General features: G+C 43.0%; 1 protein-coding gene across 2 annotated transcripts in view; it reads right to left on the bottom strand.

The window, feature by feature from the left end:
- KIRREL1 (kirre like nephrin family adhesion molecule 1) overlaps positions 1 to 4,632 on the bottom strand; it is a 154,523-nt gene extending 149,891 nt beyond the window's left edge. For both annotated transcript variants that reach the window (XM_074262248.1, XM_074262247.1), the window contains exon 1: positions 4,492 to 4,632. In XM_074262248.1, coding sequence (XP_074118349.1) covers positions 4,492 to 4,543 — 52 coding nt within the window. In that variant the 5' untranslated portion in view covers positions 4,544 to 4,632. The remainder of the gene's footprint in view (positions 1 to 4,491) is intronic.
- Positions 4,633 to 18,811: the final 14,179 nt, after the last annotated feature.

The following is an 18,811-nucleotide window of genomic DNA, read 5'->3' as shown; positions in this document are numbered from 1 at the left end:
TACTTTAGAAGTTGATCATGACATGGGGTGAGTTGGGATGGCCTGAGGAAATAGGGGTTGACCCTATTCTGGGAATCCTCCCAGCTGCTCAGGGATCTACATCAGGGCAGGCAACCTGGTCTCTACCTCTGCCAGAATCTAGACTTGTTCCCAGACACTGAAATGCAAACATTTGTAAAGCACTTTGTAAACCTTAAATCACTATATAATTGCTATTGTAATTATTATAAAACCAACAGATGAAAAGAAACAAGTTCTAGCCTTCCCCTGTAGCCTTAGCCTCCTTCACTTTGTCATCCTTAAGCCCATTCCAGAGGTCCCTTCAGGAAATATGATCCTTTGCCCTTTCAAGAGCCATTTTCTGAAAGATTTTGCCCTTCCCTTTCTGTGTCTGTCAAAATCTGAAGCACCATTCCTAGATGCATAATATATGGCACTAGTAGGTACTAAATAAATAATAACAAATCTTTAGTGACAGACTGATCATCCCTGGTGGTAAAAGGGTGAGAAGGGTACTTGGGTACAAAGTTGAAGAAGTGGCAATGGGAGTTGAAAGAGAGAAAATTGAACTATACCAAAGAACTGTAAGAAGTTATCCAGTTATCTCCAGGTGTTTCAATGGAAAGGCAAGAAAATTACCAAAAGAGGATAGTGATACAAATGGTCAAATCAATTAATTGTCAACTAATAAGTATTGTGGTATGCCCAACTGGGTGCTGTGAGCTGCAAGGATGCCCAAGGAATAAAAGGCATAGTTCCTACTTAGAGTGGGCACTCTAAGTCACATACAATTGGAAACAAGGGTGAGAATATGAAACTCTAAGCACTGAGACTCCACACCCCCAATAAGAAAAAAACTCAGAATAATGGGGGAAATGCATCCAAAAGGGAGAGAGAGAAGAGATTTCCCCAAGCCCTCTCCAACAAAAAACAAAAACAGCCCTCCACAGGAGAATAGAAATCCAAAGCCTTCCATGCCAAGCTGGCATGGCATGGCAAAAAATGCTTACCAGGGGTAGGAGTTGGGAAAAGGGGCATATCATCTCCTACTTCCTTGCCCATGTATGCCTAAGTCCAGTTCAATGAGTGACCTAAAGATTAGTTTCTAAAAACCTCATCAGCAAAGGAGGGAAAGAGGAAGATACAGAAAAAGATCAGGAATAAAAACCAGTAGTGTGTCTTTTTTGTGTTTTCTTCCTATCTACCCTCCTCCCCCATCCCCAGCACCCTAAACCCATCTCAGAGACTGGGATGATCAGGATAGGCTGTGTTGGGGGAAGAGAGTCATCAACCCTTCTTGCCTTTCCCCCTGTGGATGCTACAGCATATAAAGAAAGGGTTGAATCCTGGGATTTCAGAATGTCCTCATCCCTGCCCCCCCTTTCCTGCTCCCCCACAGTTAGCACCCTAAAGCACCAACTCAAAGAGCCCTTGGAGGCCTGGGGGGCTACCTTTGGAGGTAGCTCCAGCCCCCAGTGAGCCTGTCATCCCACATTGCTCTGATTAGCTCTAATCTTTCTTTTTCAATTTCTCCTCCCTGAGACCAGGGAGTGAGAAAATCTCCCAGAAAATGAATAAATATTTCAATTTTCAGCGCAATCAGTCTGAGGAGCCGGCGCATGATGGAAACGGGGGGAAGGATAATGGTTTTCATTTAGATAAGATACAGAAAATTATTTAGTGAAAAATGAAGATTGATGAAGACCATTGAAATTTTTTAAATGCGAATTTTATTTCTCCTCCAGTTGTGTGTCCCCTTCTCTCTCTTTCTTATCCTACTAGCTGCAATTCTCTTCCCATCTCTCCTTACCCCCACCATGGGGACTCCCTGAATACCCACCATTCCTTTTCCTTCACATTGCCCAACCCCCCATATCAGTCCTCTCCTTCTAAGGGCAGAGATCGTGGAATCTGAAGATTGCTCTGAATTCTAAATCCACCCAAGGTAGATTTATCCCATTGCCTCCTTTCCTTCCTGATGCCACATTACACACACACACACACACACACACACACACACACACACACACACCCCAACAACAACTCCCCAGCAATCCACAGTCCTCCTTCCTCATACTTCTTCCTTAACTGCATTTGGCTTTTCCCCTTTACCAAAAAGAACTCCCCCCTCTCCCAATACCACAATAAAATGAACGACACATTTATATAGTGTTGTCTTTGCCTCTTGTTTGGGGGTAAAGGCCAACATAGAAACACACACACACCTTCTAACAAGGGAGAATAGGGAAAGAGGGAGAGAGAGAGAGAGAGAGAGAGAGAGAGAGAGAGAGAGAGAGAGAGAGAGAGAGAGAGAGAGAGAGAAAGAGAGAAACGTGCTTTTTCTCTCTGACCATTTCCGTCCTCGATGCAATCCACATGTCTCTCCTATTTGCAAGCTGTGCTTTTGTTCCTAGAGGCTCAGACACATCCATGTTGCTGGTATGTGGGGGGTGGGGGGAAAGAGGGGAATGGACATGGCACAGAAACTCCTCCCCCATAACCCCTAAGCACAGAGCCAGGCAGCCATTCCTCCCCCCCCCCAGCCTGTCCCCTCCCTCTTCAGCAGTCTGGTTGAGCAAAGTCAGAACTTAAGTCATCTTTCCAACTTTTTGCTAACTGGCCAGGCTGGGCCCTAGCTCTGGCCTTGGTCTCCTTCTCTTCTTCAGGACCAGCCCCACCCCCACCCATATGCTACCTCTCCCCTTCAGAGTGGGTTGGGGAGAGAGGGTCTGATTCACTTTGGAAGGAGAGCAGGGAATCAGGCTTCTCCCAGACCATACCTAGCCAATTTTTGTTTTCAGAACTAGGAAGGAGGAATACTCCACTCCACAAATGTATAAACATAGAGGTAACTCAGTGGGAAGAGAAAACCTCTGATCCACCATCCCAGCCTAGAGACTACCTTCACCTCCTCCCCCAATTCCATCACCAGAAAGAAATAAATAAAAGATCAGCCCCTCCATTTTGCAGTGTATTTCATGTCTCTGTAGGTATATGCATATATGTCTATAGGTCTGAATCTCTTTGTCCTCTCCCTCTCTTTCTTAAGGGGGTATCTATAGATTTCTGTAAGCCTATGTCTATAGATGTGTTTATTTGTATCTATTTCATAGAGCATATGTGACTTGGGAAGGAGAATCAGAACATAACTATGTATTGGTATGTATGAGTGTTAGTGTGTGGGTATCTGTGTCTAGGTGCATCTCAGTATGTGTCAATGTCAGTCTGAGTCTGGGTCTTAAGTTCTTGTGTCACTCTCTATCTCAGTCTAATCTTTATGGATTTCTGTATCTTGGTAGGATTCTGTAGCTGCCTCTCGGTGTATGTGTCTGTCTGCTCGACTTGAGTATGTGTCTCAGTGTGTCTGTGTGTCTCAGTGTCTATGTGTGTGATTCATTGTCTGTCTCAGTATGGCCAGATCTGTGTATCTGTTTGGTCCCCTACAACCAGACCCATTGGGCCAAGCCTGCTACTCCACAGGTCCCTGTCCCAGTTAAGATTCTGTCTGAAGAAGGGTCACTGTGACACCCTTCCCCTCTTCTTACCTCCACCCCTTATGACCAGAGAATCAACACAAGTCATAAGTATCTTCCTCTGCCCTCTAGTGAGGACCACAGACTCCAGGGTAAGCCCCCTCATTTCTCACTCATTTTCTAAGTTAGTCTTAAGCAAATAGAAGGCATCAACACTCCCCAAAACTGCAAAATCGGGAGGAGACTGATAAACCACTCCTATCAAAATAAATAAATACCCAATTTCTGTGGCAGAAATATTAACCAGAGCTTCCTCAACTCACCCCACCATACTCAAGCCAGCTCTAGGGCTGTGGTTTCAAATTCTCCTGTACCCCATTCTCATCCCCATCCCCAAGATTCCACCTGAAATAGGGGGCAGCTCTACATCTAAAGGGGGGCTTCCAGTTAACTGCCCCTACAAAAAACAAGACCCCTCCCATATTCCAATATCCAGGATAACAGAAAATCCTTGAGCCTTTCTTTAGCTAGGACCCAGGCATCCTGGATTTTGGCCACATTCAGGACTGGTTTCCAGGTTCATGAACTGTAAGTCCTCCAGTCCTGGGGGATGTAAGGATCACTTTGTCCTTCCTATCCAATCTTTACTCCCAGCCCCACCATCATCCCCAAGCCCTTTGGTCCTCTGGGCTCCATCGCTCTGCATAGCCAGAGAAAGCAACTTGGAGAAATCAAATGGGAAACTCATCCCCTTCCTCTGCGCTCCGTTCGCCCCCTCCCGCGAGGTTCCACGACCTCCACCGCTTCGTCCACCTCGTGGCCTCCCCTGTTCCATCGCCACCTTCTTCCCCAAGCTGGGAGAAAAGTGGGGAGGGTGTAACCGGAATACTCCCCCATCGTTTCCTCGAACCCCGTCCTGTGCTCAGCCCTCACCCCCAGAAGGAGGAGGGGGGGTCCGGAGGCGTAGGGTGAGGGGACAAGGAATCCTTTAGGATGGGGGTCGGGGGGGGGTTCTTACCTTGGGAGAAAGTGTCGGAGAGAGTGAGGAGCCAGACAAGAAGGCTCAGCATGCTGTCCGTCCGCCGTCTGCCCGCCCGCCCGCCCGCGGCTGGGGCCCGGAGTTGGCGAGTGAGAGAGGGAGAGAGAGAGGCGAGGGCTGGGGGGAGGAGGGGGAGCCCTGGGGCCCGCCCCCGCCCGCCCCCGCCCCCTACACACACACACACACACACACACACACACACACACACACACACTCACTCACTCACTTCTCTCTTCTCTCTCTCTCTCTCTCTCTCTCTCTCTCTCTCTCTCTCTCTCTCTCTCTCTCTCTCTCTCTCTCTCTCTCTCTCTCTCTCTCTCTCTCTCTCTCTCCCCCCCTCCTCGTCCCCCTCCTTCTCTTCCTCCTCCTCCCTGCTTCTCTCTAATCCCCCTTTCTGCCTCACTTTGTCTCTCGCTCTCTGGCTCTCTGTCTCGCTGAGTCTCTGTGTCTCTTTCCCTCTCCCTTTCCTCTTCCCCTCCCTCCTTCCCTCTCTTCCTGACGTCTACTTTTCCTCGACGGCACCTCCCACATTATCCTTCCCGTACGGCAACCTCACAAGAAAAAAACCCACCAAATCCTTACAACCTCGCCGAAACAGGGATCGAGGGAACGAGAGCGCGCGAGAGAATGGGGGAGCAAAAGAAGGAGAAAGAAAAGGAAAAGGCGGAACCATTGAAAGCGCTGGGCGGGGGTGAGGAGGTGGGGGGTGTGCAGACCCTCCCCCCCCTCCCCCCTCCGGATCTTTTCTGCCTTGGGGCTCCCGGGAGGGGGTTGAGAGGGTTCCAGGGAAGGGAGCTGGATTGCCTCTTCTTCCTGGAGTGGGGCTGAGAGAGTCTAGACAGAGTGTGAAAATGATAAGAGGAAGCAAATTCTTTAAAGGAGTTGGGAAGCTTGGGAATACTTTCCTACCCCAATCCTGTTCTAACCTCCTGGGAAAAGAAGCGTGGAATCCAGATTTCCAATTCCCGGTAAATGCTCTTGAAAGCCAGGACGCATGCACCCCCTCTCCCGAATTCCCATCCCGGAAGATAACGGGGCTCAACTCCGAGTGCGACCTTCTCTGTGCCAAACTCGAGGGGCTGCTTCACCCCCGTCAGCTGCATTGCAGGGCAAGTTAAACGCTGTTGCTGCCACCAGGATGAGGAAGAGTGGCATCTAATTAAGGGGGCCTTCCGACACCTTTTCCTTTCTTCCGCTGGTCCCACGCTAAGAGAAGCAGACTCGAACCCTTTTTAAAAGGCCATGCATGAATAGTCGTTTATGATGTATTGGAGAGAACGGGAGGATCTCTAAGCACCCGAGAATCTGGTTCCCTTCAGAGCACAGATAGAAACTGGGAAGGGTGGGGATTCCCAGAAAGAAAGGAGAGGGTGCTGCACGCCGGAACCCAGGAGCCCAGTGGTTATTACGAACCCTGTGGCACCGCTCTCCTTTCTCTCCCCATCGCAGTGCTTAACTCGCAGCCCGGTGCGCCGGCGGAGCTAAGGATTCCCGGGGAGCCCGGGCTCCTGGGTTCCAAGTGTCTGCAGCTCGAAGACAGAAGCGAAAGGGGGGAGGGGGTCAGGGTGGTGTATAGAAGTCGCAGAAATCGCACAACTTTGCAAATGCTGAAGTGAACCAGAGAGGCTTAGGCCTTCTTTCTTCCTCTGTTTCCAGCTCTCCAAGCCCCCCACCCCTGCCCCGGCCTCGTCTTTTCCATTCAAGTGCTTTTAGGAATGGCTGTCCGCTTCTCCGCTCATCCGCGTGGCTGTCGGCTGCCCTCTGCTGATGGACGGTCGCCACTGCCTCCAGTTCACCCAAGGCCCCATCACTAACCCTGGGGCCTCAAGTTCACTTCCCCATAGAATTAAAATCGTGCCACCTCCCTCTCAGCCCTGGGAAGGAGCGTGGAGACGGAGGTCGGGGCCGAGAGGAGTTGTATTTTTTTCAGTAAGTTGCGAACGTGTTGAGGGGAGGATTAGGCAGGAGAAGTCCCCCAGCCTAAGTACACCGATCTGGTTTATCCTTTCAATATCAGTCCGAAATTCATTCATTCCTTATAAAAGAAGAGTTCTAAGGATCGTGTATACCCTCACCTGCCGCCCTGAAAACAAATAAAGGAGATTTCCCTAGCTTGCTACTAATAGCTAAAGCAGATTAACCTCCTCTCTTTCACCCGCCCCCAACGCCTCCCCTGTCTTCCAAAGTCTTCCCAGGTTCCTTCATCCTACCCTCGTCTGTACTGTGTCATCCTACATCCAGAATCTTTCCCGTTGATTTCAATTCCTTTTCTCTTTGCCTTACAGTTTCCATTTATCTCAACTCCTTCTAGCCAACCAGGGCTGAACATATAAATAAACAAATCTAACTTTCTATCTCTCATGATTCCGGGTAATTGAACCTTCCTTCCCCTAGGCCCTTCAAGATTTCTTTTCTAGTTCTTCCCAAGATTTAGCTACACTTTCCTCTTATGAATCTTTCCCCACTCCTTGGGGAAAAAATAAACAAACCAACCAATTCCTACCCACCCTCAAAGTCCTAGTGTTTAGAGTTGACACATTATCTGTCTTTGGTTTACCGAATTATCTGTCTTGTCCTGGAGCCCTAGGGATAGATCCTGTGTTCCCCATCATATTGAGAGCTCCCTAGGATACGGGGTCAGATCTTATTCCCTCTGAATTATTTCTCTCTCCAACACCCAGAACAAGAGTGTGTATGTAGGATAGTTGGGTATGGTATTGATAGATACAGGATAAATGAACTCTAAAGAATCACTTCTCCTAGATAAAAAAAATGAGAGGCAGTGGGATTGTGTATAGAGTCAGGATAAATATTAAGACATTTTTTGAGCACAAAAGGAACAAGAGGTCAGAGAAGAACCTGACTGGGCAATTTATGGCCATCAGTGGAAGAAGTCATTGCAAGAAAAGGAATGAATTCCTTTCCTTGCTGTGGGCTGAGGACAGCAGAACAATCCTATAAATTGTCCTCTTCCCCTTGCTAAGATGCCATCTCCATGCTGCCTGTGGAAGAAGGAGGAGAGGAAGATGGGATGCAATCTAAATTTTCAGCTTTGGAGGAAGTCAGGGTTATAAGAACTTTAAGGTCCTGGAAACTGACAGGGCTCATTTTATTTATCCCTCTCTCCCTGGGTAAGACTCCAAAGACTCCAGAGAAGTAAGGAACTTACCTTCATTTTCTTTGAGGAAAGGATATCCCTGTTCCTTTTCCCCTCTGCCATTTTCACATTTCACAACTGTTACTGTTCCAAAGTCCTTTCTACTTTCTCATCTCACTTTTCCCAATTGCAATGCTAATAATGTATTTCTCTTATCAAAGGTGCCAAGTATTTGATGTGCACTAGGAGGAAGATAGAGATTAGGAGACAACTCTCTTTGATCTCAAAATTCCATAAGACTTTCAAGGAACTAGCAATGAGTGCCCTTTTATAGGGAGAAGGAAAAGAAACATTAGGCTGACCCACCTCTGCCCCTATCCCTTGACATTTCTTGCTTGGTGGAGAGGTTCCTTGCTTTTTAAAGGAAGGGAAAAGAGATGGTTCGGATCTGGGGAATGTCTCACCTAGCAAGGCTACAAGCTTTGGTATCACCCTATTTTTTTCCTCCAACCTGAAAAGTGAATGGTTTCCCAGATGTGCTCAAAATCTCATCAAAAGGCCAGCTGCCCCAATAATAACACTCAGAACAACATTCATACAGTTCCTTGCCTCTTCAAGGTTGAAAGGAGCAATCCCAAGGAGGCTTTATTTCCTTTGGCTATAAGGTCGATAAAGATTTCAATACACACCAGTAATTGTCAGCCCAGAAGTGGGAATCACTGTTTTCTACTTCCTATAGATGGGGAGGTTTGGGGTCTAGAAGGGATGGAGGCTGGGCTGGGAATACTAGAATAAGACTATTATCTATACAGGGCAGGGATGCTTTTGCATAGTATCCAGGGAGATTAGAATTTAAAGGTCTTACAACCAGATCATCCTGGGTAAGAAGAGCAAAAAGGTCCTGAAAATCTAGGAAGTAGGGTTTGGCTTGGCTGAGAGGAGGAGGGAAGCTGTAGTGGAATGATATGAAAGAATCTGTTTTTTTCTTCCTATGTGATGTCACTCTGGAAGGCCACAATTTGGGGGGAACTTCAAGTTCCTGATCTGGGAAATGAGGGTGCTAAATCAATAACCTCTGTGGTCCATCTCTGGCTTTGTAGGTCTCAGTTAGGTGATGTATCCGTCTCCAGATTATTTGAGGAGTGTGATGTGCTTAGTAGCAAGGGCCTGAAGGCACTTTAGAAATAAATTCACCTAGGGAATTGAGAACACCTCATATTACCATCTTCCTGAAATGACTGAACTCCAATGCTGTCCATTTATGGTGCTTCCCCTTTAATGCTTTGTATTATGACTGCAACGTGGGGAGACAATTTGCACTAAATGGGCCAGTTACCGCTTATTAAGCTTAATTAGGATTTCATTGCTTGAGCACACAGGGATGGGAAGATCTCTGCTCTGAACCAACTACCCAACCAAGGAGATATACCCTGGGGAGAAGAGGAAGATGCAGAGCTGGGGTATCAGGGTAAATAATAAAGTGGGGGCATGGGGGGGAACTTCAGCAAAGGATACAATCAGAGAATCAGAGAAAGGGGGAAGAGAACATACAATAATTCCAATATTTCTTCTTAGTCTTCTCTTATTCCCATCTCCCTGGACCCCATCTATGTATCCCTCACACAACGTATGTGGCAAGTGCCACCACCATCAAATATGTGTCACATGCTCTACAATGCTAGTCTTCTTCAATTCAAGTGACTTAAGTACAAAGTTCTGGCTCTGAGATCAGAGAATCTCAGTTCAAATGATCAAAACTAATAATTCCTATGACATTGGAGAAGTCATTTAATGTTTTGGGGACTGTTCTATTCTGTGAAATGGGTCTCTTATGACTCTTTCCAGCTCTAGAGTTTTCACTCTAAGTAAAGAACTATCAATGATAGCTGGAGGCTTTGGGTGTGGTTGGAAGCAGCTCACTCCTTTTAGTTCTCTCACCCCACAGTCCGTTATCACACAGCAGGGGGGCTTAGTACTTTGTAGCTTCAATCTCTTGGAAACTACAGAAACAATTCCCAAATTCCCTAAAGATTCCCAGCATAAGAATCCCTGGGATAGTATTGGGGATCACAAAGACAAGATTAACCCCTAGTTTAAATTAGAAGTTAGGATTGGAGTTCCGAGGTAGATGAGGATCAGAAAGCCTCAGAGGTAAGTGGCTAGAGTTGATGGTTAGATTGGCAGTAATATTTCTCTAAAAGATGAATCACAAAGCATAATTCAATGCAAACACTAATGTTTTACGACCTAATAATAGCCATGTCTTAAATCTGGGGTTTTCAAACTACGGCCCTTGGGCCAGATGCAGGGCGCTGAGGACCTTTATGGGGCCCGCTGGGTTATGGCAAATGGGCTGAAGGGAGGAGACAGTGTGAGCTTTTGTTTTTACTATAGTCCGGCCCTCCAACAGTCTGAGGGACAGTGAACTGGCCCCCTATTTAAAAAGTTTGAGGACCACTGTCAGAACTCTCCACCCTTTGGGGTCAAGGTTTAAGTGTTAAAAGTTAGGACAAAAATTAGTAATCCGAGAAGGCAAAAAAGCCTTTCTTGGCCATTCCCTAAAGAAATATGTTCCTTTTTCTTCTTCTTTATTTTATTTTTCTAAATACAAAGATAATTTTCAACATTCATCTTAAAAAAATAGCTTTTTATTTTCAAAATATATGCAGATATTTTCAACATTCACTCTTGCAAAACTTTATGTTCCAAATTTTTTCTCCCTCCCTCCCCACACCCCCTCTCCCAGATAGCAAGTAATCCAATATATGTTAAATGTGTGTGTAATTCTTATATATATGTGTATATATATATACATATATACATATATATATTCTTAAAATTATCATGCTGCACAAGAAAAATCATATCAAAAAAGGAAATATGAGAAAGAAAACAAATAGCAACCAACAACAACAACAACAAAAAGTGAAAATACTATGTTGTGATCCACATTCAGTCTCCACAGTCTTCTCTCTGGATTCAGAAGGCTCTCTCCATCACAAGCCTATTGGAACTGGCCTGAATTATCTCTTTTGAACATTCATCTTTTGCAAAACCTTATAATTCCAAATTTTTAAAGAATAAGTAGTGTGACTCAAAGTATAGAGTGCTAGAGTGGGTGGGAATGGGAGGAAAACTAGGCTTCAGATCTCACTTCTGACACTAGTTGTGTGATCCTGAACAAGTCCCTTAACCTCTACATGCTTAGGACTACTCTAGGGTTTTCTGTAGTGGTGAAGGAACTTCCCTAAAACAAAAGTCCTTTATTCTGACAAAATTTTAGATTCTTTCATATTCTCATGAAATATATGTAAAGTGTTTTTCTCACAACAAACTTGTCTGGTTATGAAAGTATTGCTGGTCCCATTTTACAGATAAGGAAACTGAGGCACATAGAGTATATATAGAGTACTTATATATTGAATTATTGAATATCTTTGATTCATTCCAAAGAGATTTTACACCAACTTCATCTGTACTAGTTTATAAAATTTACCCTATCATTCTTCTACTATTTTATTTATAGCAGATAATACTATAAAAATGCTCAACCAATACTTATTGTTTCTAGAAGTCCCTCATAGTAACTGAACATATATAGTTTAGGAATTAAAGAGGTCAGCAGCGGCTCATACAACCTTTTCCCTTTGGCACATTAGTACAATGAGCTTAACAGATTAGCTAATTGCCCCTATTAGATGACAAGGAGAACCTGGTCCTGAGGGGATGAAATAGAGGGTAGGAGAGAATCATAAAATCTGGAACTGAAAGAAACCTTATAGATCATTCTGTTTAACTCTTTCATTTTACTGGTGAGTTAAACTTTCTTGCAGAGAAGTTAGTTAAGTGACTAGACCCAAGATCATTCATGTAGTCAGTAGCAAACCTTCAATTTGAATCTGAATCTTTTTGCTATCAAATCTAGTGCTCTTTCTAACATGAATAAAGTATGGCAATGGCAGAGAGGTGAGAGTTGCCCACTAGAAGCAAGCAGAAATAATTGAAGGTGTAAATGGGACACTCCATTGTAGACAGTTTTAGGTGGGATAGAGTAGAAAGAGTGAAAGAACCCCAAACTTGGGCTCCCATTACAGTGGCGGGTGAGTAATTAATGCATAATACATTATTCATAGCACCTAAGGTCTTTGCTGGTTAATGAGATGAGTCAACACTCAGGTACAGACACATTCCTTTGTTTTGGCCATAGGGGCCTCACAATATGTATTTAAAGAGCATGGTTCCTACAGTAGAATCTGTGGGTTAGAATAAATAGTTAGAAGGACATGAGCCACACTACTGAATTGGTGGGGGTGTCTGTCAGAGTGCCTGTGTCCTAATTGGGACAGTAGAGGTGGGGATCATTCTCTAAAGAGCCCGATGGTGATACTAATTATTGTTAAAATGATGACAATACTAAGCCATAATAACAAAAAATAGTAGTAAGGGAAGTGCTTTGTAAATCTTAAACTGCTCTATAAATGTGACATTATTATTATTACTTCAATACTTCAGGGATCCCTGGTTGAATTTGTTCTTTTAACAAACATGCCCTGAGCATCCACTATTTGTGGTCCACCTTGCTAGCCACTGGGAGAGATATGGAGCCTAGATGAGATACTGTTTCTGCATTCATGAACTTTGTAATTTAACAGAAGTAAATATACATATTTGTAAGCCCCTCCCTTTCATATGCAAGACAAAAAAGTCAGTTATGTCTGACTTTTTATGAGTGACCTTATTTGGGATCTTCTTGGCAAAGTTACTGGAGTGGTTGGCCATTTCCTTCTCCAAATCATTTTACAGATGAGAAAATTGAGATAAGTAGGATTAAGTGACTTGTCCAAAGCTGAATTTGAACTCAAGATGAGTCTTCCTGACTTCAAGCCCTGCACTCTCTTCACTGTGCCACCTAGCTTCTTCTCAGAAAAATAGTTAGGAGGCTATTATAATAGGATAGCTTCCATTGATGTACACAGCAGTTATTCAGTACCTGAGTAGGACATCTTCATGAACTCTGTGGCTTGTTCTCAAGACTTGATTCCAAGCCATTCTACTAAAGTAGATAGGACCTATCGATCTGTGCTTCAACAGCATAGCCTCTTCCCTGCCCCTATCCCTTCCTACCCACCAAAAAAGGAATTTGTGTTTCTTTTTTACATATTATTTTATTTATTATTATTTGGTATATATTTTTATATACCTACATACATGCATGTTGTTTTCCCCTATAGATTATAAAGCACTTTGAGGAAAGAGACTGTTTTTATTTTTTTAATTCCCAGCACCTAGCACAGTATCTGGCATATAATACCTACTTAATGAATGTTTATTAATTAATCAGCTCTATCTGGATATATGTTCAAAAGGCATAGCCTTCCAGAGCACAGGTACTATTGTGACATATTCATATATGCTCTTCCTGCTATAAAGTGCTTTTTATCATAGTCTTGCTGAAGTCTGATATGCAACCCTGTGAGACAGATAAGAGTAGATATTATTGTCCTTATTTATACAGAGTAGGGACTGGAATAAGTACACACAGCCTCTGGGTGGATTGTGATGGTGCCTAATGGAAATGATGTTTCATGCGATCTATAGACATTCTACAAGTGGTTCTGAGCTGGTCATCTTTATTTGGAACTTAGACTGATTTCATATACTAAAAAAATTGTTTTGTTTTTAATTTTTAGCAATTGTTTTTGTTTTGTTTTGTTTTTAGTAATTTTTAAAAAGTATATATGTGAGGCAATTGGGGTTAAGTGACTTGCTGAGGGTCATATAGCTAGAAAGTGTTGAGTGTCTAAGGTCACATTTGAACTCAGGTCCTCCTAACTTCAGAGACAGTGTTCTATCCACTGAGCCATCTAGCTGCCCCCAAAATTAAGGTGTTGTTTTATTTTATTTTTTTAAAGAAAGCATTATTGACCAGTGCCTCTATTGTTCTCTTGAATGCTTGACCTGGGTTGATCTCTTTTACTCCTTCCCTGAAGTGTCTGGTAAGAGACAAGGTTGAGGCCTGGAGCCTTCTCCCCTCCAAAGTTACATGGCCCCATGAAATGCATGTCAGTCCTTGGTCTTTGTGATCATTCTTTTCTATTCTAAGTAAAAGGATGGGAAATCTGTCAGTTTCAAAAGATCAGGAGGGTGAGCATTGGGTATCCCAGCATTCTAGGATCTGTTTTACAACCATCTTATCATGGATGATATGAGGAAAATGATCTTTAGGAAGTACCACAACAGTAACTAAAATGGTAAACCTCAAGCAATCATGCTTGAGATCTGGATGTGAATGTGATAGGACCAATATTATATAAAAAATGAGTCATTTAAATGTTTGAGCTGACTATTTCCAGAAAAGGAGGTGAAATAAGATAAAGCTTGCAACCACATATGGCAACATGTAGTTAAATGTGAGGGTTATGAAATTATGATTTTTCATCAGTAAATACTTGATTTGTATACTTATTTTATATATCTATGTGCCCAGGGTCATGTAAAATTTTTTCAGGTGAAAAAGGGCCTCAAATGGTAAAAGTTTAAGAAGCCCTGATATAGGTAGAAAAGTGCCCTAAGGATTTGGAAGGAAGAGAAACACTTCTATTTTTATTAGTGTTTACCTTTAAAATAATATACCTTGATAAAAGTTAATTGATGTTAAGTGGTTAAAAAAAAAAACTGGATTGCTAGTCATTGCAATCAGTAAGTAGGGAGAATATAACCAGTGGAGACTTGAACCAATAAGCATTAGGGAAGAGATACTCTAGAGAACCTAGAGAGATGAATGTGTCCAGTATCACTTTGGGAAATAAACTTATTACATAGATATGAGAAAACTAAGGAGTAAAGAGACAAAAGGTCATATAGTAAGGTAAGACTAGAACCAATCATCATTCTTCGGAGTCCTGCTATTCTATAGATAAGGGACAACCTGGTATATAGATACCTGATATAGATATGCAATGGTTTCTATCTGTGTTTAATGAATAAATATTTAAATTTATTTCAACAAGAGGAATAATAACAACATTTATATAGTACTTACTTCATGCCTGGCACTGTATTCATCATTTTACAAACACAGCTTTCTCATTTGGTCCTCACCACAGCCCTTGAAGGTGCTGGCTAAGTGACTTGCTCAAGATCATGATCTGATAAGTGATAAGGCCAGATCTGAACTGAGTCCAAGCCCAGCACTCTGTCCACTGTGCCATTTAGTTGCCTTGAGAATGGATAAACCAACCCTCAAGGATTTTAAATGTTTAAATTTTAATGGGGTAGGGGTTGTGAATAATATAATTAAAGATAAATATAATATGACATTGGTGTGGTAAAGACATGAGAAATGCAGATTAAATTATGTTAGAAAATTTGAGGAGGAAAAGATCATTTTCACAAGTGGGATTATCCACAGTCCTTTTTAGAGCCCATGTTCAGACAGTTTTTCCCTAAAGCAGAGACCCATGATTTCCTGTCTTCCAGTCCCTGGTCTCTGCCATAGCTGACCACAGCCACTTAAAACAGCCAGATGACTTGTTCTAGGGGTACCAGATGACTGCTGTGTGTCCCATCCCCACCAGCTGCCTAACCTTATGCCAGGGGATATATCTGGCAGTGTCCGTAAGATCCAGCTGACGGTCATGGTGGTATCTTCAATATGGACAGATGGGAGAGATTGTTTTAATATCCCTCTGGGCCCTCCATCCATCAGTGGCTCAATCAGGGCCAATCTCTAAGGCATGATCAGCGATTAGCCCCTGGCACCAACCCACCATTTTCAGTCCATTGGCATTCCCCCTCCCCCTCCAGCACTAAAAGCCAGCCTCCCTTTCCCCCCAACTCTGCCAAACTCTATCCTGGTGCTAGGGGCAGACACAAAAAGAGGAAGATCAAGTTTTACTCTTCTTTGTGCTCCATCTCTCACAGTGCCCTTAACATAGTGATGGGACCAAAGCAGAAGTACAACAAATGTTGGAAGGAGCACTGGGCTTAAGTCTGAAGACCTAGGGTTGTGTCCTGAACCCAAGGACAGTCATTAGTGGGTGACCTTGGGAAGTTATTTCATGTTTCAAGTAATATTCAAATCATAATTGATGAGTATTATCAAATGTGTAATATGCTAGGTAGCATGCTAGGCACTAGGGATACAATGATAAGAGCAAAGGAGCTCTTTCTCTCAATGGGAGAGAACAACATCAATACTGATAAGTGAATAAAAAATTTTCACAAAATAAATATAGTCATAGGTAGAATGGGGCACTAACAACAGGGGGAACCAGAAAAGGCCTCTTGTAGAAGATGGGATTTGAACTAAGCCCTAAGAAGAGCTGAGGCACTCTTTTCAGGTGAAAATAGCTGAAGCATATGAGAGATGGGGCTAATAATATCTGCCCTGCCTACCTTACAAGCTTGTCGTGAAGAATGAACATTTCAAACTTTAAAGTGCTGGGTGTGATCTATTCCCTGATAGATTGTGAAAATCAAATGAGCCAATTCATGTGACAGTGCTTTGTGAGCTAAAACACAACACAAATACAAGCTGTTATTATTAGCTTTCATTTATTTATTTATTGGTGAATGAATGAATGATATGGTTAGTAGATATGGTTAATAGACTGCTTAGGGAGTATCTAGAAAGAGATAAGATGCCTGTCTTTTCTTCTTCTACCTATAATCATGCCCGAGTTATGAGTTGCAAATAGAAATAGATCTGTTTATTTATTGAGAAAGTTTGGAGGACTGTGGATAGAGAAAGATGAGGGAAATCTGATAGAGAGAAGGCTGGGAAAGGAAACTTTAAGGTTTTGAAGGGGAAGTAATTTTGACTTAGAGAACCTGGGTTCAGATCCAGCTTTGCTAGCTGTTAGCTGTGTGAGCTCTCTAAGTCTTAGTTTCTTCATCTATAAAATGAAACATCTGAATTGGAGAATCTCTAAGATCCCTTCTAGATTGAAAGCCTATAGAGAGACATGGAAAGCTTATTTTGTATATCTAGAATGAAAAACAGGAGTACCGAAGTATTGGAAGGTAAGGAAATGATTGGATACAGGTGGGCTCCATCTGAAAGGTTTCCTAGAGAAGGACATTGTGAATCAAGGTTAATAAGGAACAGGGGGAAAGGATAAGCTTTGGGGAGATGATGATGGAAGGGACAGGGCAGATGGGAGTTGATATTCAGACTTGTCCATCTGGAACACGCTAATCTTAGATCCAGGATTTTGATGGTGAACAGTGTTCCAGAAAATGAAGGCATTTATATTGGAAGGAGAGATAAGGGAATTGGGGACAGAGCAGAAGAACTTTGAAGTCCAAGAAATACTATTTGAAGAAAATAACCTTTTACTGAGAAACGACATTATCAGTTAGGAAAGCAAGGTAATTGATATGTAGGACAGGACAGACAACATAACAGGAAAGCATCATCTTCTGAGACTGCCTATAGCTTGCTTATAAATGCTCAGGCACCTGGGTCTGTATCCCTTTATTGACTCATCTACTGTATTTTTGTTCCTATCAGTTGTTTTCAGTCATGCCTGAAACTTCCTAATCCCATTTGGAGTTTTCTTGGCAAAGATCTGGGACTGGTTTGCCATTTCCTTTTCTAGCTCATTTTACAGATGAGGAAACTAAGGCAAATGAGGTTAAATTATTTGTCCAGATTTGCATAGCTAATAAAGCCAGATTTGAACTCATGAAGATTCCTTTTCCTGACTCCAGGTTTATACTGTATCCACTGTGCCATCTCTCTGCCCCATCTACTGCATTCTGGTTGTATTAATAGGAAGGAGAGCAAAGAGCCTACTGAAGTTTCTTTGAAATAGATCAGTACAACTTTTGGGGAATAATTTAGCTGGGTGACTTTTTTCTTGGAGATGGGATGGAGTCTATCTAGTGTTTTACCATGTTGTGTGTATTCGTGGGATTCAGTTTTTGCATTGGTTTATCATTCATGACCCCACAGTCTGAGAATACAATGAATGCTTAAAAGATGGGCAGTAATCACTGTGTTCCAAGGTTAGTGATAACTGAAATCTTAACAGTCCTGAGTTAGGGACCCTTGCAACCAGAGGTTGTGGAGCTCTGACATATTACTCATTTGCATTATGATGTTAGGTTAGTCTTTTCCTTTTCTGAACTTTGTTTTTCCCATCTATAAAATTGGCATTAGTATTTAATAGAGAAACATGTCATCTGCATTAAAAAATCAGTTTCCTACACCCAGAAGGGAGAAGCTTGACTACACAATGTATTGTCTGAGAAAGTCTATTGTATCATATGAAAACTATCATTGAGAAAGTGCTGGTTTAGGGAGGAAGAAGAGAAGGAAATACACATTTATATAGAACCTACTATTTTGTGTGTGTGTGTGCAAATATCTCGTTTGATTTTTACCACAACACTGGGAGGGGGATTTATGATCTCTGAGGTCCCTGCCCTTCTAGAGCTATGATATAAGTATAAGATGAAAAAGTCTGACCAGAGAAGGTGACCTGGGATTCTTCCTAAATCGAAAAGGGCACTGAGTTCCCATCTTAATGCAGCTACAAGCAAGAAAGGTTAGCTAGCAAGAAGAACAGAACCTGAAGGAGCTCATGAATTCACCCTTCTGGGAGAGCTTGAGAAGAGGAGAAGCAGAGGAAAGAAGCAGTGACTGAAGAGTTTATCTTCCATTGTTCAGGGAGTTGGGGGTGGGGTGAGGGGAATGGGACACACACATATTATCTTGAATGTGGAAAAAAAAATCCCGGGGAACAGTGAACAAAGCTATAAATACAGGCCCGCGTCGGGTGACATCACCTGAGCACAGCCGGAGATTTATGGTCGAGTCACACGGCCCTAAAGTGTATTTATAACGGTGTAACTCACTGGTACTTCTCGCCTGCCTGCCTGCTTGCCCTCTCTCCTCCCCTCCCTCCATAGCTACATCCCTAGCTTTCCTGAGGAAATATCACAGCTGGGCCGAGATGGCCTGGTTTGGGTCTCTTTGATAAAATGGTAGGGCCTAGAGAACCATGAACACAGAACAGTCAGTGATGGTGAAGATCTCAGATACCCAAGACATGTCCATCACTGAGCTGGAACAGAGTTTTTACCCCTCAATTTTTTTGTTTCAGAAGTTGGGGCTCAGAGCCAGTTCTCCCAGCAATCCCTTGGCCTTGGCAGCTCTGGGATCATCAAAAGCAAGCCCATGTAGAAGCTTCTGGG

Source organism: Sminthopsis crassicaudata, chromosome 4 (assembly GCF_048593235.1).
Source record: "Sminthopsis crassicaudata isolate SCR6 chromosome 4, ASM4859323v1, whole genome shotgun sequence".
Taxonomy (NCBI): Eukaryota; Metazoa; Chordata; class Mammalia; order Dasyuromorphia; family Dasyuridae; genus Sminthopsis; species Sminthopsis crassicaudata.
The sequence above is the reverse complement of the archived record's forward strand: the minus strand, read 5'-3'. Positions and strand labels throughout refer to the sequence as shown.